The following is a 26,905-nucleotide window of genomic DNA, read 5'->3' on the forward strand; positions in this document are numbered from 1 at the left end:
AATTTATGCAGATTCTCATCCGGCAACAAGTCTTTCAAACTCTTTCAGCCCTGCTGAGCTGTCTACATAGTGGAGCAAAGGATGAAAAACCTTCCGAGTTACGCAGCATAAGGGCTCCGTTTACATATTTAAATCGAGTGGGCCTCACAGCTCCATGGAGATCTGAAATCAATGGCTCTACAGGCGAATGATAGTGTCGAAACGGAGTTCAACTCTTGTGTTGCGTGCTTTTAGACACCTTGCTCATCTTTTATACAGCAGACTTTCAGACTATCACGATTATTTAGAAAATAAGCGGAGGGCTATTAAACAACTTTCCAAGATTAAACAGAATTATAACTTTATGGCCAGTGCTGGTCTCGTGTGCCAACCGAGCAGGGAGCAGACTTGAGGCCACGTTTGTTACAATTTAACTCACTTTGCACTCTGCACACCTTGCGGACCATTTGAGTGCACTCAAATGGCCACCTCATTAGTTTTGCGTGTGTGGCACGTCTGGAAATGCACTTCCTAATTGTCTGGACGGCATAACAGGCAGGAAATTCAGATTTGTTGAGCTTGGCCAGATGCCCAAAGCCCACCTGCCTTAAACTCAGAGCAGAAAGTGAGAATCGCAAAGGAGACGGCAAGGACGGGGCTCGCAATAGTTGTCCTGTCTAAAAGGACATTCCTTTGAAAGGGGGCGTTTCGAGTGCAAAGTGTGTGTAAATAAATCAAAGTTTATTTAGTGACAGACACTTTGAGATGGGACCAAACGGGTTGGATGTGGGGTGTGGGCGTGCACTTTGATTCAACGAGGTTCAAATTTCCGCAAGCCAAATGCTAGAAATGAGCTCCAATTCAAAGGGCCTGTGCAATATACCATACAAAGCTGGGGGCTGATGGGAAATGTTATGAATGTGCAATCACACAGCTGGCAGCTACCAGGGCAGGTGACAAACTGGGGGAGGCTGGGAAAACAGAGGAAAACAGAGGAAAACCAGGGGAAACCAGGGGAAACCAAGGAAACCGAGCGAGGTCCCCCACTGGGAAAGCTTAAGAAATGAGCGGCGGGGAGGGGGGCAAGCAGCAACAACACAATGAAACTTGCCAGCGGATATTAAAACTATTTTACAGCTGCTTTGTGGCAGCCAGCTTCCACTTTCCCAGGCTTTCCATCCCAGCCGCCCCTGCATGCACTTGACTTTTCGCCATGCATGTGCATGTGTTGCTGGGATCTTCATGCCCGGTACTCGTTGGCTCTATGGGAGTATTACTTCCGCCGGAAGTTGGCAACAGGCTAGGGGAACCACTCCGTCGAGCGTTACGCGGATGCTCCAGATATCTCCAGTATAATTGTGGCTTTTCGAGTATGTTAGCATCTTCTTTCGGACTTTTGGTTTTATTTTGGCCAAGATAGGGAGATAATTAGCTAGAGAAGATTTTCTAAGCTGCAGAAATGGATTCAAGTAAGATTTGTTGTCTTTATACATTTAACAATAAGCTTTGAGAGCTGTTAGTAATCTGCACCATCCCGAAAGTGAAGCAAGTGTTCTATTGAGTGATTCCTTCCCAAGTGAGATTGCTTAGCAAACTTTTCCCATTCTGGGAAAAGACTGTTTGCTCGTGATTCTAATTTATGATCCGTGCAATTTGCGAACTTCACTCAAGATCCTGCCCACGGCACCGCTTATTCAAGAGTTATTGTGCTTGATGGCTGCGTTCTGTTATAAATTATGAAGCCCGCAGAGTGGTTTTCGCCTTAGAAGCGCCGCAAGAGCACTCACTTTGCACTTTCAATCTGGAGGGCAGCGATTTAGGTTTTTCTGCTCCACTAAATCCATCGTGGACTCGGTGTTATTTAGTTGGAATCTGGTGAGCTCCACGCCTTTGGCAAAATCGCTGCTTGCTTTTATGTGTTGTTAACACGTGTTCGAATCATAAAGCTTAGCTCCTTTGAATATCCTTTATGGCAGGGCGCCATTGTTATGCAATGTCCTGATAAATGGCTTTTCAGAGCCAACTCTGTGGCCACCTCGGCGCAACTATCCTGCATTCTAAGGGACCCAGAACGCATGTAAGCCCGGCTCTGTGAGCCCTTTGTGAGTGTCTCAGGAACACTCCTGGTGTTCCCCCCTCCCTCTGCCTGCAGGAGTGTTCCAGAAAACGGCAGGATCCGAGGGCAGGAGTCGTGCACCCAGCTCCACTCTCACGTTTTCGTTGCACAGATGTCCACATTTGAATGCTTTTGCAGTTACAGTTCGTTTTATGAATTTCATTAAGGCATTACGCACAAATCCCTTCAGAAATAAATATGGCACAGGGCTTACAACACAGAGTACAAGCACACAAAGTCCTCACATTTCGGCTGCTGTCTAACTTTAAGGGCATTTAACTACGGCTGTCTTCTATATTTGGAATTAGGAATTTATTTTTGCGATTTCTTTCGACACATTAACCTAATTGGCTTCCCACTCGGCTGGCTGCCATCCCGGCTAATAAATTGTTTAGGGATTACACAGATACTTAACATTGTATCTCGGCGTTTTCATCTTCGGCACAACAACTTTTCGGATTTAACATTTCGGCTCTCGCAAAAGGTAAGCAACTGTGAGAACCTAATCCTTTCAAATGCTTTTTTAATGTGTGGCTGTGGGAGGGTGGCCATGGTTCACTGCCTCCACCTCGTCTGCGAATGGGATTAAATGTTTTTCGGGCGGGAAGCGAACTTTTGGGTCGCCGTCGTCGGGCTATTAACACCTTGGCTTATTGTTAATTAGGCCCGTTTGCTAACTGATATAATCCTTGGAGCCTCGTCTGGGAGCCTGTGGGCCAAACTTGATTTGTCAACTCGGTTAATTACTGGTTTCGAGAGCGACTGCTAGGACATTAATGCCATTAATGGCATTAATTAACTGATGGCTCCACGACTCAGCCCATTCAGACACTCAACGACTGTCGGATGGGGATTCATCGAGGATTCATCATCGCAGCCCTGCAGCTGATGGCGTTTGAGCTCAGGCCATGGCTAATTGGAGCTGATTAAATGGCCTGGATGGTAACTAGAAACTGGAAACTGGAAACAGGAAGCTGCTGCCCGTCTTAAAGTCTCTGCGAAGTATTCAATGCCTTCCCTGCAGCTTAAATACCTGCACATTCCACTTACAAGTTTTTGTCTCTCTTACCAAAATCCATCCCCATCACTTATTCGGCGGTAAGAATATGAGACAATCCCAAAGTGCGGAGCGCAAACAGAATGTCATAAAAATACACACTTGTGCGGCCATATATGCACAAAGGAGCACTAATGTCACTATACTCGAATGTGTAATCCAGGAGCCGGGCAGCAATAAGACGGGTCCTGGGCTCCATAAGCCAAAGTCGGGCGTAGTCTGGGATAATGGAGGCAAAAGACGCGTCGGAGCAGACAGAATAAAATCACATTTTCGGAGCCACAGCATTTATGATCCATTATGCCCTCGACTTGGGGCTCTGCTTTGTTTTCGCCCATAAAAAATGGAAGGGAGCATTGGCCACAAGGTCGGCACTTGGCAGCGTGATGTATTCACGAGTATTTCATCGCCTGGTGGCTATGATCTGACCATCATTTTAGTTGCCTCCAAAGAGCTCATGAGAACAGGCACTCGATTTTAAAGAATTTACCCTGACTATTTACCCCTGACTGGTCGGAGTATTTCGAATATCTAGAGTAACCAGACACAGACCGACATTCCGGTGCAAATATTCGAGATGCTGTCACCGGGCATTGTGGGTTAGGTAAATGGAATAAAGTAGAAATAAAAATAAAATAGAGTGCAAGGGTGTGTGGGTTTATTGTTGACACATTTCGAGACGTAGCCTGCCATATGGATATGGATATCAAGTGCGAATGCCATGGCTCGGCACTAGAGAAAGTGCAAAACACGTCGCACGTCGAAGGAGGTAAAAGTTGGGGAAACTGCGATGATAATACGCTCTTGCTGCACCGAAGGGGGCGTGACACTTGAGAACAAAAACGCTTAAGTGGTTCAATGTCTGTGGCGCCACCCACCACCCACCATCCATCACCCATCAACCTCGCAGTTAGCCGCCCAACCACCCACTTTGACGTTGATTGTTGAGCGATAAGAGAGTTGGCCTAATGACACTTGCCCCGCCACTCTGGGCCGCTCGGGAATGTCCTTCAGCCGACATCCTTCAGCTGACGTGGCTGAGTGGAGGCCATTAATGCATCGAACCAGCCCGACTATATGCATATATATCTACTATATCCCCGCATGCTGAAATCGCGCTGTGCCGCAGACAATCGCATTAATCATTTAATTGTGACCGCAAAAGCCCTACCATATTAACAATCAATTAATGCGATGCGAATAGGTTTTTCTGCGTATTACTTTTATCTGTGTGGAATATGGAGTATGGGAATATGGCACCATATGTTATTGATATTGCTTAATCCGATTTAAAAGGGACTGGCATTGGTTTAATACAGCTTCGAATGATGGATAAAAAGTAAAAAAAAATATTGTAAATGAAAAGGCCGTGCAAATCAGTGGTTTCTATTGTTATTACTTTGCATGGCTGCCCCATTTACACACATTTTGTCACACACAATTATCCAAGTGCCACGGCCACTAATTGTCCATCCTGTTCTCCATACGGTTGGTTGAGCGGACTTAAAACACCAATTGCATTGACAAAAAGTGTCAAAACCATTTCATGGCCCATTTAACGCGCGTTTACAACCAGTCAAAAGCGTGGAAAAGTGGGAATGTGGAAAATAAAGCCAAATCCGTACCCGGATCCAGCAAATGAGCAACAAATAATAAAGCCCTTAAATGTTAGGACACGGCATTCAGCATTCATTCAGTTGAAGGAGCCAAAAACAATGGGAATTAGAAGTGCGGTCAACAACTCGGTTTTAATGACGTGTATATGCATATTTGCTGATTTTAATTTAATCACTAATTACGCGAATGCAAGTTTGCGTTTATGAGGCCACCGCAGTGTTAATTCCGTTCGGAATAGTTGGAAATAATTAAATTGAACTTCGCAGCTCAGTTCTAAACATAAACATAAACATACACATGTATGTATGCATATGTGCGCATCATTATACATCGAATTAATAATGAATGTCGAAATGTGCAATTTCACGTTGTTTTCCACATCAAAGAATACGCGGCACGCACTTTATGTTTCAGTTAGTTGGTTGGTTAGTTAGTTATAGTTTATGAAATGAGCATTAGGCAGGGCAGATAATTATGTGGGCTCACGCTCTAATCCACATGGCTTCCCCCATGCTAGCTACACTTTTCAATCCAGGTGACCCCTGCCAGTTGACTCGACCTATCCCCCAAATCCCCTCAGTAGAACCTTTCTAACTCCCACACCAACAACCCGACCCGAATCCCGCTTAGTCGTTTCAAATTCAAGTATATAGACCACAGAGATACAGATTTTGGCAGAGCTAGCCACCATGTTCATCCGCGGAGATGCGCCGCGCACTTGCCGGGGCAAGGTTCCCCAGATCCCCAGCTCCATGACGCCCTACGTGGCGGCGGTGAAGCGCGGACCCTACACGATGACCCATCCGGTGTACAACACCCACAATCCCAACCTGGTGGGCCTGGACGGCCAGGTGGAGGACTCGCGACCCAAGCACACCTTCAATGTGAAGAAGCAGGAGCTGGAGCACAACTACCGCCACCACCAGCGCCTCATCCCCGTGCCCACTGCGCGGAGGACGATGCCCAGGACCCGATCCCACATGGTGATGAACGAGCAGCGGGAGCTGTACCGCCAGCACCGCGATCGCATGTCCAACATCAAGGGCAAGGTCAACACCTACCTTCCGCCCCCGAAGGTGCAGATCGAGGGCAATGGCATGGAGCTGTCCTACATGGAGATGCTCACCGCCCTCTACAAGAAGAGCAACAACACGCTGCGGACCTTCACCAAGTCGCCGGAGCGCCTGGCGACTGGCCGGTGGCGGAATGCCAACTTGGCGCGGGAGAAGGAGCGCCGGCAGCTGGAGAAGAACAAGGAGTTCCACAAGGGAGGCGGGCTCTTCGACCCGGACGCGGGCAAGTCGAAGCGGTACAAGCCCAAGTCCTCGGAGTCCTTCAGCTGCGAGATTCCCATGCACGTGCTCCATCGCTACGAGAACCTGATGGACCAGTGCGACGTGGGCGTTCTGTGCAAGCTGCTGCGTCCGCAGATCTACCTGGACTTGGAGGTGCGGGAAGCCCGCGTCCAGGGCAGGCTGGTCATCCAGCTCTTCACCGAGGCCTGTCCGCAGGTGGTGCTGGAGTTCATGAGGATCTGCACCCAGAACAAGAGCGACGCCATCGTGTTCACCCGTGCCCTGGCGCCCATTTGGATGGAGGGGCGCCTAGCCATGGAGCCGCAGAGAGGCACCGAGCTGACCAACATCGAGCACGACTTCGAGGTGCTGAACCACGGAGTGGATGCCGGCATCCTCTCCTTCCCCAGTCGCTATGTGAGGGGAAGCGCCCGGACTGCCGTCAACTTCACCATCAGCTTCAAGCCCCTGTCCAGTCTCAATGGCAGGAGGATCGCCTTCGGGAAGGTCCGCAAGGGCATGCAGCTCCTGGAGAGGATTCAGGGTGCCGTCGGACACCTGCCCATGAGCCACCACATGATCTCGCTGACGGACTGTGGAGTGCTTTGAGGAGTGTCAAATTTCTAAGTAGTAGATAGTTGGAATCTACTCATTTGTCAAAAACAAATAAATGCTTAATTTGTATAATCACCTTAGCATTTGGTTTTAGCCAAGTACCAAGTACAAGACCTCAGATCACAATCCCTTGGGAAATACTGTCGCTCAACATAGAACTTCCTCTTTAAAGCAGGATTCATACATATCTCAGTTTTCAGTTCGGATCAGTCGAAGCAACAAGACTTCTTATAGTACTTCTAAAATTCTGAAAGTTTGCGCTCTTCAACTTCTTTGCGAGATCGAGTCATTCTCGACATGATTGAGGTTCGTGACGGATTGAACAGCCCGCGGCTGCAGGGCGGCAGGGAGGAGGGGGAGGTGAGTCAGTCGCCGTTCCCGGACAAGTACCACATGAGGAACACGCGGGTGCTCCGAGTGTCGAAGGCCCAGATCAGCGAGGTGCCCATGGAGGTGCTCGAGGCGGCCCAACAGGAGCTGGTCAACATCGTGAGCTTGGATGGCAACACGCTGCGCGAGATGCCCAAGGATCTGCACTTGCTGGCCGAGCAGCTCACCCAGTTGATCCTGACCAAGAACCAGATCTCCTTTGTGCCCACCAACATCTCGCAGTACTCCAAGCTGACGGACCTGAACCTCTCCGGCAATCTCCTCTGCGACTTGCCCATGGAGTTGGGCGGACTGCGGCTGCTCCGAAACCTGGACATCTCCCACAATCGCTTCCGCCAGCTGCCACGCTGCATCTACGAGCTGGAGAGCCTCGAGTCCCTGTCGGCCCACGACAACCAGATCCGTGCCATCGATGCCAGTGACTCCGGCTTTGGCGGCATGCGGGAACTGCATAGTCTGGACTTGGGCAACAACGACATCCAGATAGTGCCGCCGATCATGGGCCAGATGCGGAACCTCAGGAGCCTGGAGCTGTGCGGGAATCCCTTCCGCCAGCCCCGCCACCAGATTCTATCGATGGGCACTGAGGCGGTGCTCAGCTACTTGCGCACCCGCATTCCCATATAAATCGGAGATTGTGTTATTGCATTTCAAGAAATTGCAAAGTATTGTTTAATAAACAGATAGTTATGCATTGTAATCGCAATTATAAGTTCTCCTTCGTGGGATTCTGATGGGTGTTAGGATAGTAAGCTCTGATTCCTGCGTCATTACCAAAACTAAGTAAAAACCTAGTTGGCTGGGAGTAGCACCCTACTATTCCCACTCGTTACCAAACTCGAAAATGTCGAAAAGCTCGAGGATTTCCACTGGTGATAATGTGCGCAAAACCACAACGACTGTGCCAGTGGTGAAAAAGGCGCCCACGTAAGTTGCAACCCGAGATCCTCCACAGCTCCTGACCATCTCCGCATTCACCAATCCTCCATTCCACATCCCCCATAGTCGCAGTCGATCCTACGATGGGGATGCGTTCGTCAACATGTTTGTCCGTCGCGGAGCACGGGACATCATCATCCTGGACAGCCATGGAGTGCCACTGCGATCCACTTGCAGCCAGAGACGCACCTTTGTGTACGTCTCCAACCTGAAGCCGCTGCTCTTCATGGCCCGCAACGTGGTCAGGGATCTGGACCCCTCCAACGACATCACCTTCATGCGCATCCGCTCCAACATGGGCGAGATCCACATGACCCTGGGCGCGGACTTCATCCTGATCGTCGTGCAGAAGCTGAGGAGGCTCAGGAGCAGCTCCATGACATAAAACATTCCCGGTCGCTGTGCGTGTGCGTCTGCGGTGTGCGAAAGTTAATTGTGCTGTATTTCCCATATTTCGACCTATATTAAATTGCATGCAATTGCGGCAACGAGCAGAGGTCGCACTGGTTTCAGCGGGAAATTCGGAAATTCAGAAATTTAGGAAATTTAGGAAATTCAGGAAAAGCCCTGCGAAAGCAGAGCAAACTAATCCGTTTATGCAGCGCTTGCAATCCGGCAACCGCATCAAAGCGGCAATTAGTGCAGCCTTCGATGTGCCAGTTGTATCGGCGTTTTGGAATTCAGCGACCTCTCAATTGGGTCCGCCACATTCATTAATCTTCTCCGGTCTCCGGTTTCCGGCCTCCGGTCTCTGGCCTTTGGCTTTCCGAAAGCCACGATGCAGCTTCATTAAAACCCAATCACGCGGCTGTCAGTCCGCCAAAAATGCCACTGCGCTGCCATCGCTCGATGGCAACAGATTACCGATTACCGGAAAAATTAAAGGATAATGGCAATTACACTTCGGCGGGCTCACAACGTGACTTCCGCGAAAAATTTTTACACAATAAAAGCATTTCAGTTCACAGCAGATGCCAAGATTCATCACCTCTATGAATCCATTTGGAAAAATCCCTCAAATTTCTGTGTATCAGTTTAGAGCATCAAACATATTGATTCATTAGGTGCGATGAATATATTCAATATAACATTATTTGTACGCCCTGTTGTTTAGTTTGCCGCCCACTTTATAGAATAAAACTCACAATTTCCCAGGGGGAGTGAGAAGCTAACTAAACTCGCACAGTGAAATCTGGTGGCTTTGTGCCCATTGTTCGGCAAATAATTCGGCATTGTTTTAGTTTCCAATTGCGCGTGTTTATCCTACCTGTTGTGTTGAATCAGCGCAGGGATGTGGCATTTGCCGGGGGCTCACGTGTGTATTTTGGCCGTGTTTAAGCCGCCAGGATACATGTGCTGCCTTGTTGGTTCCGGGCTGTTTCATTATTCAATGTGCTGCAAATATTTATGGCTTGTCTGTCCGGCTAAACGCAAAGTGTTCTTCGGTCGGCGCACATCTATGTACATGAATGTGCCCTTTATGAATGTGTTTTTGAAACGGGATAATCCCGGGATATCGCATTACTGGCCATGCTGAAAGGCCGCAATCAGCGGCCATCAGTTCCATCAAAGGAGTTGAAGAGTCGATTGGGAAATCGGTCGACGTGATTAAGTGACCAAACAGCGGACCATTCGACACATGTTGACATTTAATTTATTCGATGCGATTCCCTGCGATGCGATGCGATTCGATCGGAGTCGAATGCGGAATGCGTTGACTTTCAATGAATATTCGAGAGTTATTAATAATGTAAAAGCCAGAATTTACATGCCAGCCACTCCAGTGAAGTGTGAGCGACTGCGACTGCAAATGTGACTGCAAATGTGACTGCGACTGCCATTTTAATTGCCAGCCTTATTTAAAGGCACTTCGATTGAAGCCACGGCCATGTCCCTTCTCCAGTGCAGCCAACCGAGCTGCCCCGAGGATCCGAAACCGGATCCCAAACCAAACCAAACCGAATCAGAAGCCAAGTGCTCCGACGTCTGGAACGCGCCGGATCGTGAAATTGCATGCAAAAAGGTTAAGGGCCATTTGGCCAGACTACCAGACTACCAGACTTCCAGACTACCAAATACCAAATAGGCCATCGGCGAACGGAAAACCGATTTTCACTCCCCAAAAGGGGGTTGTGAGCCACATGAGTCGCCGTTTATCTGCGGACCACCAAAGCCGATTACCCGCTGTATTTATTTAAGTGCACACGGCGCACAATGCAAATAGTAAAAGCAATTATTAAACAATCATAAATCCAGCCTAACAGTAGCGTAATGCCATAGAAATATGAATACTGCAGCTGGGTCCGCAAATGATCTGCCAAGTGAACTCCATCCAGTTCCGTGCTCCTGCTGACCACTTGCAGCACATGACTGATGGTCCTCCCTTCGGCGGACATCCATCTTGGCAGCCAATCCAACAACCCGGCAATCCTGCAATCCAACATGTGCCGCCCTTAATTAGGGTCATTTGAGTCCTTTAGGGGCGGATTAAAAACGACGCCGAATGCTGCAAATGAGTGGTCATGAGTGGCATCATGCCCCGTATTTGGGCATTTAATGAATTAAATTCGCATATGACACTGATTGCCCCCCAGTCACTGGCCAGCTGCCAGTCGCCAGTCGGAATCAAATCAATCTGCAGGAGCTCCGCTTGTATGGCGCAAATTAAAGAGTTATAATTCCGAACGCAGCCAGGCAGTCGGCAATTAACAAATTATTTATATTGACAGCGCGGAAACTCTGTCCGCCGGAATAAAACTATTTGCATTGTTTGCGGCGAGAGTGCGGGTGCCCGAGTGCCAGAGTGCCCGACTGCCATTGTTCCGCCGAACAAAGGAGCGGTGGCTTAAAGGAATTTTCCATTTTAATTACTTTCCAATTAAGCCGCAATTAATGTGCTTCTCGAGACCTTGGCAGCCACGTGAGAGCTGCAGCTGGAGAGGATACCTGCAATCAAAAGCAGCGGCTTCGTCATTAGGATCTCTGCGAAAGAGATCTGAAGTGCAGCCTGCAATCAGTCGACTTAATTAATGAAAACACATGTCGGGAATTAAAATCGTAGGTTCTGCACTCAGGGAATCGGTGAGCGGTGAGGGGGAAAACGACTTCCAACTTCCAACTTCCGATTCAGGCATTAATTAACTTTAAGTTTCGGCTCAAACCTCGACGATCTGCGCACACAAAGTCTGGCAAAGACAGTTCAGCATCGGAAAAGCGCCCAGGGGAATGCTTTAATTGCGTGCCCTAGCTTAAAGAGAAAACTCCTCGTCCCATTTCCCATTACCTACTTCCCATTTACCAGCGCCATTTTCCACCTGCCGCCGTGGGCTCGGAAAAGTCTGCTTATTTCGTACCTGAAAACTAACATGGGACCGATCCCCGGAGCCAAAGATAACTTTGCACAATGTGTTTTCGTTGCGGTGGACGATTTTCCAAGCCAACCTCACAGAGCACTGGAAAATGTTGAATAATTACATCAGGAAAATAATTTAAGCCGCCGGATTGTTGGCCAAAATGCCTGTTCAACTTGGGGCTAACTGCTGCGAACATGAGTTGCAGACCTGTGAGTAAGTACATGTTAACCAGAAAGCTTTCTGAATGATATTGTGTGGCATGAATGCCTCAATATCTGCAGACTTAACTCTTTGCCACCTGGCCATTGCCACAACAAGTGGAATGTGGCAAGCGGAAAGTGGAAAGCCAGCAAATGTAGCTGCTAATTTCTTTGGACAGTCGCACATGCAGTGCGATTCCTTGGCAAATGTTTGGGGACTTTTGGGACTTTGGGGACTTTGGGGAGTGGCAGGCTCCTTTCACTTTTGGGGCCAAATACTTCATAACAAGTTTGATGCAACTTTTAAAACATTTACGCCATTTTCACGTGTACGTGACCACGCATGGCAAACGCAAAGTTTAGCCCGAGAAAACCCGAAAACCCGTACACCCGTACACACCCAAGTACACACACAGAATGTGTGTGTGTGTGAAACGGGGGGATTTACTTTATGGCTGCGGGGGCTCTTTAATTGCAGCCAAGCGGGTGATTATTCCGGCAAGTTTTTTAGCTGCGAGTGCGAATAAAATCACAAATGCCTCGCACGTACTTATTAAATTCCGTTTGCACCGTTTTGCTGCACAACTTTTGTATCCGCCCCAAATACGTGGATACGTGAATCTGCCCCGAGTTTTGCAATTGTGCTCTTTGAGCCAATGGCTTCCCTTGTGGCAGCAAGCACTTTGCATGCCAATCAAAGCCACACCACTTCCACTCACTGCGCTGTTTATTTTTGACTCAGCGACTCAATTGCTGCTGATTTTTGCCAGTTCTTGGAACGAACCCGATTATGAAGAGGTACTAAAATATAATAAAATTCGGTTGCATGGAGACGCGCCACAAAGAAGTGCTTGAAACAAGTTTCGATTGGCATATTCAGCAGATTGAACGCATTGAGAGCGGTCCTGACAACATTCGCATTGAGGGGAATAATTGCGTACAGTATTTTACATTTAATTACAAATATTATGGGCTATTATCATTCCAGCATGTGCCCATTAAACAGCCTTATGTGCTGCAAATTATTCATGCCTCACAATCTCAGCATCATCAACAACATCCCGGCAACATCTTGACTTGACTGTCGGTAATCACTTGTTATTTAAAAGTAAACACATCTTGACACAGCCGAGTGACACACGCACCATGTTTGCCTTCATGAAGCGCACTTCATAATTAATTTGCCTTTTCTTGCGTTGATTACGCATACGACACGTTGGCAGCTGGCTGGCAGATGGAGCTCAAGTTGGCAGCCGCATCTGCAGGACATCAGTATATCTGAATACCTGGATATCTGTTTATCTGGATATTAATTAACGCATCTCCAGGTGCTCGAATTAGTTGAGCGAAACGATTTGACAATGCACAGCCAGTCGGCAGTTCTGTGCTTCCAACCAGCCAATTTGAGCCCGCAAATTCCCAGCCAGAGTCCACATTTGGCCGCAATCTCGCTTGAGCACTTGCCATGCCCCATGCTCCAAGCTAGTGGGCGTTGCGGGGCTGTGGGCGTGGCAATCAGTCAGCGGGCGACTGCTGGGGCAACTTGTCAAACGAATCAGCTCGGAGCCATGTGCAGAGTGAGTGGCCTCAAAGAAAGAAAGTCTTACAAATAAGCCAGCGAGCAGGCAAGGACCTCAAAAAAGTGGATACTTGGCCAGCAAATTTGCATGTGAAATGCTGCCATGCACACGCACACACACACACATATACACACTCACTTTCTGGCTTGTCAGCATTGGCTCACGATCAGGACCTCAGCCGGAGCAAGTTTCCCAGTTGCGCAGTGTAAATGTGCATGAAATGCATCGTCAGGATGGCTTCAACTATTTCGTTTTTTCCTCTCTCCGTCAGGCGTTGCGCTTTCGTGCATTAACACGCACGCACAGAGGGCCAAAACAAGGAGCCAAACTCGCACTCACTCACACACACACACAGACACACTCACACACAGGCACACGCATCCTTTGGAAGGACAAAACGCACTGTGAATGTGGAATTGCATATTTCTTCGCCATTTGGTCGCTGGCCCAAAAAGAGGCGCTCAGAGGAGAGAGCGTGGCGAGTTGTTGGATTCATCCTGGCCAAATCCAGTGGCGAGTGTACAGCTATAGCTGCAGTTACTCCGGCGGCGGCTTAGGGCGGATGCACAATGGCGGTTGATTGGGGACTGGGGGGACTGCGGGGGGAGGGGGGACAGCGGAGCTGCATTCGAGTTGCATTTGCGGTGGCGCCTAATGATATGCAATAGAGCGCCGCTAATGGCAGTTACTTGAGTGTAAATTCAAAAGCGGATTGCGGCTCTCTAATCCGGCAGCCAAATTATTTATTCAGCATTTGTCTCCGGCGATGTCATCGAATTGAGTTCACGAATTCGCGTTCGCACCATCCTGATGACTCTGTTGCAACTTCGCCCGCCACAGGACTTTATTCCCCAAATTTGGCATGGAAATTTCGTTTATTTTAATGGCATTCGCCCATGCAGCGGGTTGTTTCCAGTTTCCAGAAACCATGAACCAGTTACCAGCAACCAGCAACCAGCTACCAGTAACCAGTAACCAGTTAGCATTTACCAGGCGGATGGATGTGCCGTTTATTGCCATTTTCGTTGTGCATTTTAAAACAATTACGCGGTTTTGCATTTGCGTCTGGCTTTGGTATCCTTTTTCGTCAGTACCTTTCGTGCTGCTGCACTTGCCACTCTTCGATTACGCTAGACTTAACAATGGGATGAATTAAGCGAATTTCCCCTTTCATTACTTGGCAATGGAAATTGGTTTTTTAACTGGGACGCACACATGGAGTCGCGCACTACCACTCAGCAACCACATCCTAATTGATTCAGCCAAAGTTGGGGATTTATTGCCGCCCGCACGGCGATTTGTTAATGAAAAACGTGTAGTCCATCTGCCCACGGGGCACTGGCCACTGGACTCTAGGTTGGGGATTGGGATTGGGATCTAGGACCTGCGACCTGGACACATTGGCGTACTTAGTCCAGAGCTTAATGTTTTGCCGTTCGGTTATATATCATGCGGTGATTTGTGGACTTAGCATAAAACCGAACGGCCCGGCGACAACCCGACTCTCTGGCGACTTTGGACGGGCACGATAAATCAAGGCGCAGATCCGGGAGCCCGGCATATAGTAGATACTGGATATAGTATGCGTGGCGAAACTTAATAAGAGATGCGACAACAAACAAATGATATACAGATAGACAGACAGACAGATAGACGGACGGCGGGCGACATTCAGAGGTGGGGGAAATGGGTAATGGGAAATGGGATTGTGGAAAGCGGAAAAATCTTTTAAAGCATTGCCGCCGCACAGGACATTTTTCACCGCGCCATGGCTGCGCAGACGGATCGCCAAAGAGAGACATCAACGTGACTCGCGGGGCGAACAAGTGTTTTGATTTATCGCCAACAAAGGCAGGACGGACGGGGATTCCCGTCCAATTATACTGCTAACTTTCATTATGTCACGCTGCTATTTCGGGACCGGATGTGCCGCCATATTGGGCCATTGGCCATTGTTGCGCCATTGTCTATGCGGAGCACTCTGTTTAGTAGTGACACACTGCGGTTGCGGTGGCAGGACTCATACCCATCCCTAGCCCTTCCCTCGCAGGACTCCGTCTGATAAATCGTCAGCGCGGCTTGCCTTCCACATGCTTTGACTTCATTATGGCGTAACAAATCGTCGGCATTTTGCATTCCTCGCTGCGGAAACGGAAGTGGAAGTGGATGTGGATGTGGAAGGGGAAGTGGAAGCCATCCCCGAAAGAAACGGCGAACTGGGCCTTTGTGGCCGCACGACGAATTGGTCACGGGCCACATAGACAATGCCAGCTCGGTTGCTCACATGTCTTGATTGCACAACATTGTCAGGGGGGTACTAGTAAATTTCCTTCTTGGGGCGCATTTTAAGGCCTTCTAAAGAGACTCCAGTATATATTATTTTCATATCCTTCCTTGCAGCTCTGCCATGGATCTCAAGACTGGCTCTCTCCTGGTAGCGCCCGCCGTGAAGAACTCGAGCTGCTCGCATCCGCGCTACTCCGGCCACAACTTCATCGCCCACATCGGGATCGCGGAGACCATCGAGGCGGTGCTCATCCTGGTCCTCACACTGGGCGTCATCGGCGCCAACTGCCTGGTCATCTTCGTCATCAACAACCGCCGCTATGCGGCCTACATACACCAACAGGTGAGCTGAGTCACTGGCCTTGCACCTGCCCAACACACCTTGTATCGTGTATCTTGTATCTTGTGTTTGTCCGTGTAGCCCCGCTATCTGCTCACCTCGCTGGCCCTGAATGACCTGACAATCGGTCTGCTAATTACGCCATTCGGTCTAATGCCGGCATTGTTCCACTGCTGGCCGTACGGAGAGATCTTCTGTCAGATACAGGTGAGTGGGTCCAGAGTGGGTCGAGAGTGGGTCGAGAGTGGGTCACCACCTGGTCAACAAGTGGGGCGGAAGTGCGATAATTTGTTGTGAAACACCCGTCTCCCGTTTGCGGCTGTTGCCACTGCGGTCAATTAACTCCCTTCACAATGCACGGTAATTACTGGACATAAACGGCGGCGATGGAAACGGACAATCCCGATTAACGGGCGGAACCATGTGTAATGCTAGTATTAAGTCGACCACGTTAGTGTGTAGGACTCTGTGGCAAGGATCATGGCTCCGACGCAGAAGGTGTGGCAAGTGGAAAGCTATCACAGCAATATGGTCGCAAAAGCTGTTGCACACATGGAAAAGCCATTGTTTTGTGGCAAGTGGCATTAATTATGGGGAGACAAGGCAGAGACGAGGGTGTGCAATGGAAATCACTATTAGTTTATCACTTATAAAAGTGCCAAGAGCATGCCACATAACAGCACTAGCCATGAATCCATCTCAGAAACTGTTGTATGCTCTTACACTTGCTTAAAAGGGTTAGATTTAGAAATAGGGAACTAAAATTCAGATGCAACCCATGCATTCATGATATTTCTCATACGAGCTCTTTTCCAACACGAACTTTGGGATTTTCTATAAGGTTATTGGTATAACATGCACGCATTCCCCGCATAACTCACTGATATTCCACACATACCGACTATTAATAATTTCATTACAACTTTTTCGATTCCCCTCGACAAGCGTAAAAGTTACCCGAATAGCCATAATACATAACCCAAATAATAAACTTTCAGACGAGCAGTAACGCATTTTCCGGACTCTTATTTTCCGCCTCTTCCAGGCCCTGCTCCGTGGAGCGCTTTCCCAGCAGAGCGCCGTCATCCTGGTCTGCATGGCAGTCGATAGATACATGTGTGCCCTGCATCCGCGGCGCTACTACCAGCACTCCAGCAAGAAGGTAAGATTCCATCGGTGGGGAACTTCTATCCTATTTTGGGTTGCTCGGATAAGGCACGCTCCTCGGCTTCTGGGCTCCTCGGCGATCGTTATCCTGTTGTTCTGGCGCTCGCCAGAAGGACAGTAAAACAATAAACAAAGCTCCGGCGTAATGACGAGAAATCACGCGCCAATAAAATCGAACATAACAATGGGAAGAGCACCCCACGCCACACAGCACAGCACAACTACAACTACACAATATGGTCGGCGAGCCAATTACGCAAGCATAAATAAGGATAATGGGCTTTAAGCAGCTTGACAGTCATTAAACAGGCAAAAAATGGGTGGGCAGCCGCGCCAAAGAGCAAGTGCAAAACAAAGCATCGTGGAGAATGGAAAAGCAAAGTTGGCAAAAACCAGCAAAACCAAAAAAAAACGAAAAAAACTAAAAAAACCGAGAGCCAAGTCGAATAGACATTCGAAAAGTGTATAAAACGGGGATAAAAAAGGGAGCAAAGTTGGCCTAGAGATTTTTTACGCGCAATGACTTCGACGGCGGCGGGCGACGACCACAGCAAAGTCCTTTTTCCAGGACGAAGGCAGGCAAATGAAGCGGCACCTCCCACGGAAACCACAGCCAGCAGGACCAAAGAGCAGCAAACGAGTTCTCAAACCAAGCTCGTTTCCCATTCCCCGACTTCGTAATTTATGGCTCCCGGACTGTAAACAAGCGAAAACTAGGAGGCCAGGAGTCGTGCAAGGACACCGAAGCCCGAATGTCCTTGCCCAATTGAGCGCGATTTGCTAGAAATGGGCTGCTATTGCGTTATGTTGTCAAATACAAGAGTTAGCCTTTCTGCAAAATAACAAGTAAAAGCAAATCATAGCGGTTTTGATTTCTTGATCCTTTAAAAGTTAAAGGATAAGGCCAGAACACCCCTGAAAATTCTCAATTCCTCGCAGTTTGCTGTGATTTTGAAAACAGTTGTAATTTAACTAAAAGAAAACACAATAGGGCCAAAAAAAACAATGAAAAACGGGAAAGTACCAATGGTGGCAAATAAATGTGCACAACAGTGCGCCGCAATTTTGATGCTACGAGAATCGGCGCCATTTCGGTTTTTCCACGCCATCTGGCCTTCAAAATGGGGCCAGTGGGCGAAATTGGCGCACTGCCACGCCCCATTTGCAAAAAAGATGGGCGCAGTGTCGAAAATTAATAAATGGATGCTGAATGCGAAATACTTTGGATGCAGAAAAACCAATGCTCGGCGGAACTTGGTAATGGCATCGGGAACTTTTGACTTTCGTTTTGCTCACTTTCAAAAGTGCCATAAATTCAGAGCAAGTCTTGAAAAATTCTCTCAATCTCTATTTTTAGTGAATTTAACAGCATGACTCGAAACACTTCTTTTACGCCAGTCACAATTTGCATTAAATGCACATGGAAATTCAATTAGTTAGTTATCTGGGATATTTGCCGACAATCCTTACAACTTCATCATCGCTAGGATGTGCTTTACGAAAAACTCCTGCCATGCTGCTATTGTGCAAAAAAAATATTTATATTTCAAAAATTGTACGTAACTGTTTGAGATGCCTCGCCGTTGTTTGTTTCGTTCGGCAAAAGTTTTAAATGTGATAGCGTAAATTAAATTAATCACAGCCATGGTCCGTTTCAAAGGGACACGAACAAAAGTTGTGCTCTCCCTTTTTCCAGGACTTTTGGCACTTGGGATGGGGCCATTTTCATTTTTTCAGGTGGACAAGTGGACAGGTGGACAACATTTTCCCATTCAGAATGTCAGGATGTCAGAATGCTGCATTTAGTAACTCAGGCAGTCAGTGCCATTGTGGCAGCACTTTTCCATTTCCCAAAAGCGGAAGAATCGCTTTCCCTCTGTGGTCTGCACCCTTCACCAACTGATTTTGGCATAATCAAAAGTTTGTAATTCCATTTTTGGCTCTTGGACTGCCCTTCTGAATATCAGATGAAATGTGCAGTGAAGCAAGTGGAATTTTAGCAAATTAGAAAGTTGCAGACGTAGTTTTCTGATTTATCTGCTTGCCTTGGTATGATATAAGTCACTTCTGGCCAAATAAACACTTAATATGGATTACCCAAACTCCAGCACCTAAATGCCAATTCCGTTTGCTATTGCCCATAATTGATTTCGATTGAAATGCAGAGGATACGTGCCCGAAGGATCTTCGCCAGTCGTAAATCAGACCGCACCTGGCGGAAATGTGCTCCACTAATTGTGTATTCATTTTGCAGGGCTGCGTGGCCATACTGAGCTTAACCTGGATTATCAGCCTCACGGTGTTTGGCTTTCTGGTGCTGCCCAAAGGTGAGCTAGCCATCAATGTGCTCAATGTGCTCTCGAACACGTCAAACCATAAACTATATGCGCAGGTTACTACTTCAACAATACGGGTCTAATGGCCTGCGAGCCCTTCTACAGCAAGCCATCCTACAGGATACTGTCCACGTGCGCCCTCTACTTCCCCACCACGATGGTGCTGATGTACTGCTACGGCTCCAGCTTCCACATGAGCCGCTTCCGGCTAAACGACCCGACCATGCCCCTCACGGCCGCCGCCCACCACCCCCATCCGCACCCACACCCCACCGCCGCCCAGCAGCTGCAGATGCACCAGCAACACCAGCAACACCAGCAGCACCAACAGCACCAACAGCACCCGCACCACCAGCAGGCGGGGATGCACTCGCACCTCTACCACGGCCACTCGCACCACCCCAACCACCCCAACCACCCAAGCCATCCGAACCACCACGGCCACCCACACCACCACGGACCACCGGTGATGGGCCATCTCAGCATGGCCATGAGCATGGGACTGGCCGGCATGCCGAACATGACAAACAAGATTACCAAAAAGGTGAGCCAGCTGAACCGGGTGAGCACTGGGGCAGTCAGGTGGGCAGGATCCAGGTGGTCAGCTGGTCAGGTGGCCGAAGGAGGCGGGCTCCACAACAGTTTGCTCAGGCGAGCGAGTTGGGGATTAAGTTAGCAGTAAATAGAATTTCCTCGGCATCGCCAAACAAATTGTTAAGACTATCAGTGTGCATTCTCAGAACTTAAATAACTGTTAGCAGCTTTGGGTATTTGTGAACGAGGTATTCAATATTGGTGCCAGCTAATTCAATTAAACTCCACAAGTTAGGTGAACTGAACTAAAACTCATTTATAAGAGAGCTCTAGCTGTAAAAGTTACTTTACTTTACATAAAAATGTTTCCAGAAGGCAACATTTCATTTTAGTCAAATAGAAAGCAGCAGAAGTAGCATCCAAAACTGTGGGGAACACCCAACTGACTTCCTAATAAGCAGATATCAGCATTTCATTTGCGAAGTATCCACACGAAATTGAATCAACAAATTGTAATACTATAGCCCCTAATTGAATTGCCCCGAAATACTCCCACAGATTGTTCCCATCCAGGAGAAGAACTCCAGCGGCTGCACCTCGCGCTCGATGGCCGCCATCTCGCTGGGCTTCATTGTGATGGTGACTCCGTGGACGATTCAGGAGATAGTCACCGCCTGCACGGGATCCAAGGCAAGTGTCCTGTACAAAGGATTATTGTGTGGCCGCTTGTGCGCTGCGTACAACGTGGCGCATACGTAATGAGGCCACGTGTGGCTCATCAGTTCTGATTTTGATTTTGATTTTGTGACACTTTGTGCCACTCTGCTCCATGTCCGCCCACAGCTGCCGCCGTTCCTCGACTTCCTGGTCACCTGGACGGCGCTGAGCAATAGTCTGTGGAACCCGTTCATGTACTGGCTGCTGAACTCCGATTTCCGGCGCCTGAGTCGCCAGCTGATGCCGAACAAAGTGAGTACGGTCTTTGGAAAGATGAATCTCCGCCTTTGGGGCTAATTTAGTGCATCTCTGATCTGGAGCGATGTTCACTGTCTGTTGCAGCAGCAAATCTGTCATAAGCCCTGATTGATTGATTCGCTTATCCCTATTGCAAACACCACGTGCACACTTTCATTGACCTCCCCCAATTCCCGAATCCCCGAATTCCCAAGCCCAAATATGGGTATTTTGCCCAAGTTTATGCTCCTGCAGCTCGAAAATTTTCCGGCTGCACAGCGCAAACTTTGCAAAAACAGGAGGTGCCGGAGTTGCAGGAGGTACCTCCCGAAAAACCCCCATAAATCCGTAGCCGAAGGTGTAAGCTCCAGAAAGCTGGCAGACTGGCTCCGGCAAAGTAAACAATCAACAGACACAGCAGCTACAATAGCAGGTCCTGCAAAGTGATTTTGAATTATGAAAGAGCAAATCTAAAACGGCATTTACATCCCCATGTAGCCACACAAGCCCCACAAGCCCCACAAACCCCATTCCCATCCGCATCCGCATCGCATAGCTCCTGATTCCATTTTGGTAAACGCAGTCAAGTTGCATGATTTACTTCCGGAGAGCCCGGGGTCAGTCTGTGGAATATTTATGGCCCAACCTTGTGCTCTGCCGGAATAAATGCGCATTTAAAATCCTTATTAATTTTTGTGCGAGTCGGAATTTATGATGCCTCCCCCTGCTCTGTTTCCCCCATTCCAGTGCTTCCCCCACGAGGATACGCCCGAGCACAAATCAGGCTGTTGTCACATCAATGCTAACGATTTCGAAATCACAACGCTTCCGATTCCCCCGGAACCCCCTTCATCACGTCCTCCGGGCGGAGCAGGAGGAGCAGGAGGTCCATCCAGCGGAGGAGCCAGCTCTGGCGGCGGAGTGGCCAGTTCGATAAGCGGCTCCGTCCTGGGGATCTGCGCCCGCTCGCGGACAAACAGCCTCAGCCGCAGTGCCTCCCAGTACATCCGAGGCACCATGGGCGGCGGAGGAGTCCACAACCACCAGGCGACGGAGGCCTTCTCCACCACGCGGCCTGACATCGAGGGCCTCTCCGAGAAGTACTGGGGCGAGATCCTGGAGAGAACCGTCAGCTCGGGCAACCTGAACGCCATGCAGAAGCACCTGCCGCCCCACCTGCCCTACACCCACCACCTGGTCAACCAGCTCCACCAGCCGCAGCAGCACCACCAGCAGCAGACCACCTCCTTCAGCAAGGCCAGCGATCTGCAGCTGAACCTGAACCTCAGCCAGGCGGCCACGGCCGCCGAGCTGGGCAAGTTCTCCAACTCGGAGCCGAAGCTGTGCGAGCACCTCTTCCACGACGTGAACTGCGCCAAGAGCAAGGCCGCCAACGGGGAACAAGGGGAGTCCTCCGGCAAGCTGGCCTGCGGTCGCAGCATTCCGGACATCTAGTACGCCGAGGACGTGATCCTGGCCAAGAACCAGCTGCTGGCCAGGCAGGCCAAGTGCTCGCACCATCCGCTGCACCAGCAGGCCAAGACGCGGCTCCACTCCCACACGGGCAGCCTGCGCTTCAGCCGGATTCGCGCCGCCTGCCACAGTCCGCCGCCGGAGAAGTCCGGCTTTCCCATGGCCGAGTACCGCAAGTAGGATCACAGAGCGCATTGGGGTCGTTGGGCCGTGGATGCCACGGAACGGGTTTCCACGCAAGGATTCCCCAGTTTCCCCAGTATATGGTATAACCATGCAAAGTATAGGGAGCATAGGAAGAATAGGGAGTGAGAGCGAGCGAGTATCTATAAGATTCCATAGGTGTATGTGCGTGTGAGTGTCTATATAATACCGCATGATCAAACCATAATATGTGTGTTTTCTATTAGGCTTAAGATCTAGGAGGTCCTGCGGTCGGGTTTTCAATTTCAAGTCTCTGAGATTCGTAAAGTAGCCCATGGTTTGTGGATTGCACCCCTGACAAAGGATTACAAAAAGATAGCACCCATCCTCAGATAATCCACTTTCTATATCCATCTGAGAACTTCTATTAGTCAGACTGCTCCTTTCTTTAGAATACCTGGTCCGGGGGATCGGAATTAGCCGAGATAAGCAGAAGTTAACCATAGTAAGTGTTCATTCAATGTTTGTGATACCCTAAGTTTCCCAGCCCAACATACGAGTAACATACTTATAATATAATCCTAGTTGTTGTGTGTGTGCGTCGGCTAAATTAAACGTAGGCTAGATGGAAAACAGAGATATCAGACTTTCCTCTACAGAACCCCCTCGACATTTGGAACCCCTTCTCTAAATTCTCCACCTCCTAAGGATCAAGGATCAAGGATCTACGTAGTCTCTGATATTGGCGGACCTTCAAGCGTTGTGGTTAATCATAGTTGTAGTTCCATAGCTCGAGTCGTATCGTATACCAAATTACTCACAGTTCGACGAATCAAAATCAAATCCTAACTTTGTGATTGTCAAGAATTTAGGTCGGTCTAGGTCGGTGTGGACATTGCTGTTGAATCATTTTTAATTTGTAGCTAAGTAATTGACTAGTTAAAGCCAAATAAATTTACAGTCTAAGTAAGTCTAACTTTAGTTAACTAAATAAACGCGAAAACGCGAGGTGTGTAACGAATATATTTCATAGGCAAGGCATTCAAATCGAAATAAATAAATATCACTAAAGCGATTTGCATAAAGTCTTGTTTCCCTTGGCTCTGGCTCACTCAAAAGGTAATTTCGAGGCAATTACGCCGAAAGCTCAAAAAAAACAGGAAGCCAACAAATGGATCCCAAAACGTAACTGAATCCCAATTACACAAAAACACCGACAAATTTCGACCGAAGCGTTGCTAAATAAATTAAAAATTATTTAAATTTCATTTTTATTGTGCCACAGAGCCCCCAAACCCCCAACTCCAAACTCCAATCCCCCAGCCACCAGATGACAACAAGGCCCAAATGCAAATTAATATCGCACACTGCGCTTAGATTTCCATTTGGCCTCGCAGGACGAAGGCGCAAAAAAAAGGACAAGCCCGTCAGAAATGCAAGATAAACGGACGAGAAAGTTTGAAAACTAATTTTCGCAAAACAATTTTCAGAGGCCTCGTTCTCCTCCCCTCGACCGTCTTGCCCTACAAAGGGCAATGGTTTCCTTGGGCAATTTGAATCTCAAACTAAATCTGAATCTGAATGTGGATGTGAATGTGGATGCGGATGCGGATTCCTTGCGTTTCTTCCGTGCCCAAAAAAATTACACGCTCCGCTGCATTTTGGAACAATAATCGCCGGTGTTTGGCGTCTGACCACGCCTACAGCGCCCCCAGTCCAACGCCCCCAATCCCCAACGCGAAATCCAATCCCCGAAAACCATGAACATTCTGGGTGCAGGAATTCACGCCCCAGCTCCGGAAAACTTTTCGCATGAAAGTCAACTTTCCTTTCTCCCTCTTGATTCCCATTTGTGTGCCATCTGAGTTTTCCGTATAATTCGACGCCTGCCGGAATTGGATGGAGCGCCATTTGCTCAACCACGGTTTTTGCCTAATTTGATTAACACTAATTGGGGTCCATCTAATTGCGGATGGCCAGGATATCATGTGCTGCAGTGGAACAGTTTCCCGTCTTCAAATACGATTTATGGCGCCAATTAAATGCGGGCAGTTATATGAAAAAGCTATACCGTAAATGCTGCAAATTTTCAGCAAGGTATTCAGTGAGATATTAAAATCCGCGAACTAAATTGACCAATCAACAATATTTTTGCAACTAGAAAAACCGTCAAAATTATTATTATTTGCGTGTTAATGCTTGCATAAAGATTTGCGATTTGAATTATACAGGGCAATGAATCGGAACCCGAACAAAACCCCTGAATGCAATTCGTTTAGCTTTTCCGAGAATACATCTCTCTAGCTGTGGGAAAACTATTACTTACTATTTACTTCTTTCCCGCATATCAAAATGTATTTTCTCCATTGAACTAATAAAGTAATAGCATTCTGCAAGAAGTGGAACTGGAACAAAAATCACGATTATTATAAAGTCAATTAAGCCATACTATTACAGTTTACATCTTTATTAAGATTTGGATGATATTTTACGAGGTACAAAGTCTCATTCCATCTAGGCCACCTAAAAATTATCCTCGATAAGGGTGAAATATACATTCGAGGCAAACTGCGGCTTCAAATCGAACATCCAGTCCAGTAAGAATAAGTACTCCCCAGACGGAAATGGCAGAGGAAGCTCAATGCGATGGAAGTCGCTTAGTATCTGCACGCCCTGAAATATCCAAAAAATTCCCCGTCGAAATTGGGTTATTGGGAAATTGGGTTAAGAGACGTCATAGGTCATACGATCTCACCTCATAAGGACAAGTGTGGTTGACCGTGGATACGTTCCTTATTAGGTTCCAAACGATTTTGGCGAACGGCTGATTCCGCCTTCGCATGAATTCGCAGGCGTCGAGTGTGTAATCAAACAAGAAGGGCTTATACCCATTGGCCCTCTTCATCATCGTCATGTGGAGGTGTATGTTCTTGGCTGGCTCCGATAACGTGAGATTTACATTTAAGCTGGTCTTGGTTCTGGAGTAGGCCTTCAGGCGGCAGTAATGAATAACAACCCACGATTGGTTATAGGACTTGCACACTGCATTCGTCATTTTAACAAAAGCAGCCTCCTGGAGAAATTGTTCAAGTATTTTAACTCTTAACTTATATTATGTGAAGACTATTATTGCTCTCTTACACCGCAGACCAGAAAGCCAAATATTACCGAAAAGGCAAAAATTACCAGCCTATGATCCATGGCTGTTTACCTATCCGTTGAGACTGACAATGTGCAGCTATGTTTTCTTCCTTAAATACCACTTTTATTTAAAGACCTATTAACCAATGCTGTAAACAAGATCTGGCATGAAAGCCACCCAACTGGAAAATAAGGTAATGATTATGTACTATATGTACATCAAGCAACATTATGCCAGTTGTATAATTCTGTTGACCGCGAGTGGACTTAACAGACCTAGAAAAGCAAGCAAAACTCTCCTTTTCAAAGGACATACTACAGTTAATACCCGCGAAGTTGTGATTTTGTGTCCGTATTCCAATTCTAGTGTCGATTCCAGTTCCGAATTTTTGTGGATAGCTTCTAAACATCAGTTCTGAAATTCAGGGAGCTCCTTTTGTGCTTCGAGCTGGACGGCAACCAGTCCTCAGTAAATGAGAAGTATACATTCGTAGTCAACTGCGGTTTGCAATCGAACAACCAGTCCAGTGAAAGCAAATAGTCTCCAGATGGCAGTGGAATAGGAATTTCCACATGGTGGAAATCGCTCACCATCTGCAAGCCCTGAAAGACCGAAAATGATTAGGGTGATGAATGGATTCACCACCGTAAATGCAATATTCTTGCAATATTCTTCTTACTTCATAGGGACACGTGTGGTTGAGGGTGGACACATTCCTGATCATGTTCCAGATCATCTTAACCACTGGGTGATTCCGCTTTCGCACGAATTCGCAGGCGTCGACCGTGAAGTCATACAAAAAGGGCTTATACCCATTGGCCTTCTTCATCACCTTCATATGCAATGAAATATGTTTTGCTGGCTCTATGAACGTGACATTTATATTCAAGCTGGTCTTGGTTCGGGAATAGGCCTTCAGGCGGCAGTAATGAACAGCAACCCACGATTGGTTATGGGACTTGCACACTGCATTCGTCATTTTAACAAAAGGAGCCTCCTATGGAAATTGTTCAAGTAGTTTAACCTAACCTATGTGAAGACTATTTTTGCTCTCTTACACCGCAGACCAGAAAGCCAAATATTACCGAAACAGCAAAAATTACCAGCCTATGATCCATGGCTGTTTACTTATCCGTAGAGACTGACAATGTGCAGCTAGATATTCTTCATTAAATATTTTAAATATTTTATTTAAAGACCTATTAACCAATGTTGTAAACAAGATCTGGCATGAAAGCCACCCAACTGGAAAATAAGGTAATGATTATGTACTATATGTACATCAAGCAACATTATGCCAGTAGTAAATTGACCGCGTTGACCGCGTGTGGACTTAACAGACCTAGAAAAGAAAGCAAAACTCGCCTTTTCAAAGGACATACTACAGT

The 26,905-nt window shown here is 47.8% G+C and overlaps 6 protein-coding genes across 6 annotated transcripts in view; 4 read left to right on the forward strand and 2 right to left on the reverse strand.

The window, feature by feature from the left end:
• The window catches only part of LOC122614572 (5-hydroxytryptamine receptor 1A), a 35,093-nt gene extending 11,775 nt beyond the window's left edge, over positions 1-23,318 (forward strand). The window contains exons 2-10 of the mRNA XM_043789139.1: positions 15,542-15,770; positions 15,849-15,974; positions 16,813-16,929; positions 19,189-19,261; positions 19,327-19,814; positions 20,363-20,494; positions 20,648-20,773; positions 21,506-22,880; positions 22,961-23,318. Coding sequence (XP_043645074.1) covers positions 15,549-15,770; positions 15,849-15,974; positions 16,813-16,929; positions 19,189-19,261; positions 19,327-19,814; positions 20,363-20,494; positions 20,648-20,773; positions 21,506-22,213 — 1,992 coding nt within the window. The 5' untranslated portion in view covers positions 15,542-15,548 and the 3' untranslated portion in view covers positions 22,214-22,880; positions 22,961-23,318. The remainder of the gene's footprint in view (positions 1-15,541; positions 15,771-15,848; positions 15,975-16,812; positions 16,930-19,188; positions 19,262-19,326; positions 19,815-20,362; positions 20,495-20,647; positions 20,774-21,505; positions 22,881-22,960) is intronic.
• Positions 5,335-6,751, forward strand: LOC122614573. The gene has a single exon (XM_043789140.1). It carries the CDS (start codon positions 5,459-5,461, stop codon positions 6,671-6,673), a length of 1,215 nt encoding a protein of 404 aa, XP_043645075.1. The 5' UTR covers positions 5,335-5,458; the 3' UTR covers positions 6,674-6,751.
• LOC122614574 (leucine-rich repeat-containing protein 40) lies at positions 6,862-7,775 on the forward strand. The gene has a single exon (XM_043789141.1). It carries the CDS (start codon positions 6,977-6,979, stop codon positions 7,694-7,696), a length of 720 nt encoding a protein of 239 aa, XP_043645076.1. The 5' UTR covers positions 6,862-6,976; the 3' UTR covers positions 7,697-7,775.
• On the forward strand, positions 7,837-8,496 carry LOC122614575 (dynein light chain roadblock-type 1). The gene is made up of 2 exons (XM_043789142.1): positions 7,837-7,996; positions 8,075-8,496. The coding sequence occupies exons 1-2, from the start codon at positions 7,914-7,916 to the stop codon at positions 8,391-8,393; spliced, it is 402 nt and encodes a 133-aa protein (XP_043645077.1). The 5' UTR covers positions 7,837-7,913; the 3' UTR covers positions 8,394-8,496.
• Positions 23,319-24,898: 1,580 nt separating the features above from the next.
• On the reverse strand, positions 24,899-25,576 carry LOC122614529. The gene is made up of 3 exons (XM_043789092.1): positions 25,517-25,576; positions 25,131-25,448; positions 24,899-25,048 (listed from the first exon to the last, which is right to left on the reverse strand). Exons 1-3 carry the CDS (start codon positions 25,574-25,576, stop codon positions 24,899-24,901), a joined length of 528 nt encoding a protein of 175 aa, XP_043645027.1.
• A 342-nt stretch (positions 25,577-25,918) lies between these two features.
• LOC122614530 lies at positions 25,919-26,635 on the reverse strand. The gene is made up of 3 exons (XM_043789093.1): positions 26,576-26,635; positions 26,197-26,514; positions 25,919-26,119 (listed from the first exon to the last, which is right to left on the reverse strand). Exons 1-3 carry the CDS (start codon positions 26,633-26,635, stop codon positions 25,919-25,921), a joined length of 579 nt encoding a protein of 192 aa, XP_043645028.1.
• Between the last annotated feature and the right edge of the window lie 270 nt (positions 26,636-26,905).

This window comes from Drosophila teissieri, chromosome 2R, assembly GCF_016746235.2.
Source record: "Drosophila teissieri strain GT53w chromosome 2R, Prin_Dtei_1.1, whole genome shotgun sequence".
In the NCBI taxonomy this organism is placed as follows: domain Eukaryota; kingdom Metazoa; phylum Arthropoda; class Insecta; order Diptera; family Drosophilidae; genus Drosophila; species Drosophila teissieri.

What these genes read in the sequence shown, in the direction of transcription:
- LOC122614573 (XM_043789140.1), top strand. Translation starts at nt 5,459, where the DNA reads ATGTTCATCCGCGGAGATGCGCCGCGCACTTGCCGGGGCAAGGTTCCC.
- LOC122614574 (XM_043789141.1), top strand. Translation starts at nt 6,977, where the DNA reads ATGATTGAGGTTCGTGACGGATTGAACAGCCCGCGGCTGCAGGGCGGC.
- LOC122614575 (XM_043789142.1), top strand. Translation starts at nt 7,914, where the DNA reads ATGTCGAAAAGCTCGAGGATTTCCACTGGTGATAATGTGCGCAAAACC. An exon ending in GTGGTGAAAAAGGCGCCCAC is followed by an intron (nt 7,997 to 8,074) that starts GTAAGTTGCAAC and finishes CATCCCCCATAG; the next exon opens with TCGCAGTCGATCCTACGATG.
- LOC122614529 (XM_043789092.1), bottom strand. Translation starts at nt 25,576, where the DNA reads ATGGATCATAGGCTGGTAATTTTTGCCTTTTCGGTAATATTTGGCTTT. An exon ending in TTGGCTTTCTGGTCTGCGGT is followed by an intron (nt 25,449 to 25,516) that starts GTAAGAGAGCAA and finishes CAATTTCTCCAG; the next exon opens with GAGGCTGCTTTTGTTAAAAT. An exon ending in ACCACACTTGTCCTTATGAG is followed by an intron (nt 25,049 to 25,130) that starts GTGAGATCGTAT and finishes TGGATATTTCAG; the next exon opens with GGCGTGCAGATACTAAGCGA.
- LOC122614530 (XM_043789093.1), bottom strand. Translation starts at nt 26,635, where the DNA reads ATGGATCATAGGCTGGTAATTTTTGCTGTTTCGGTAATATTTGGCTTT. An exon ending in TTGGCTTTCTGGTCTGCGGT is followed by an intron (nt 26,515 to 26,575) that starts GTAAGAGAGCAA and finishes CAATTTCCATAG; the next exon opens with GAGGCTCCTTTTGTTAAAAT. An exon ending in ACCACACGTGTCCCTATGAA is followed by an intron (nt 26,120 to 26,196) that starts GTAAGAAGAATA and finishes TCGGTCTTTCAG; the next exon opens with GGCTTGCAGATGGTGAGCGA.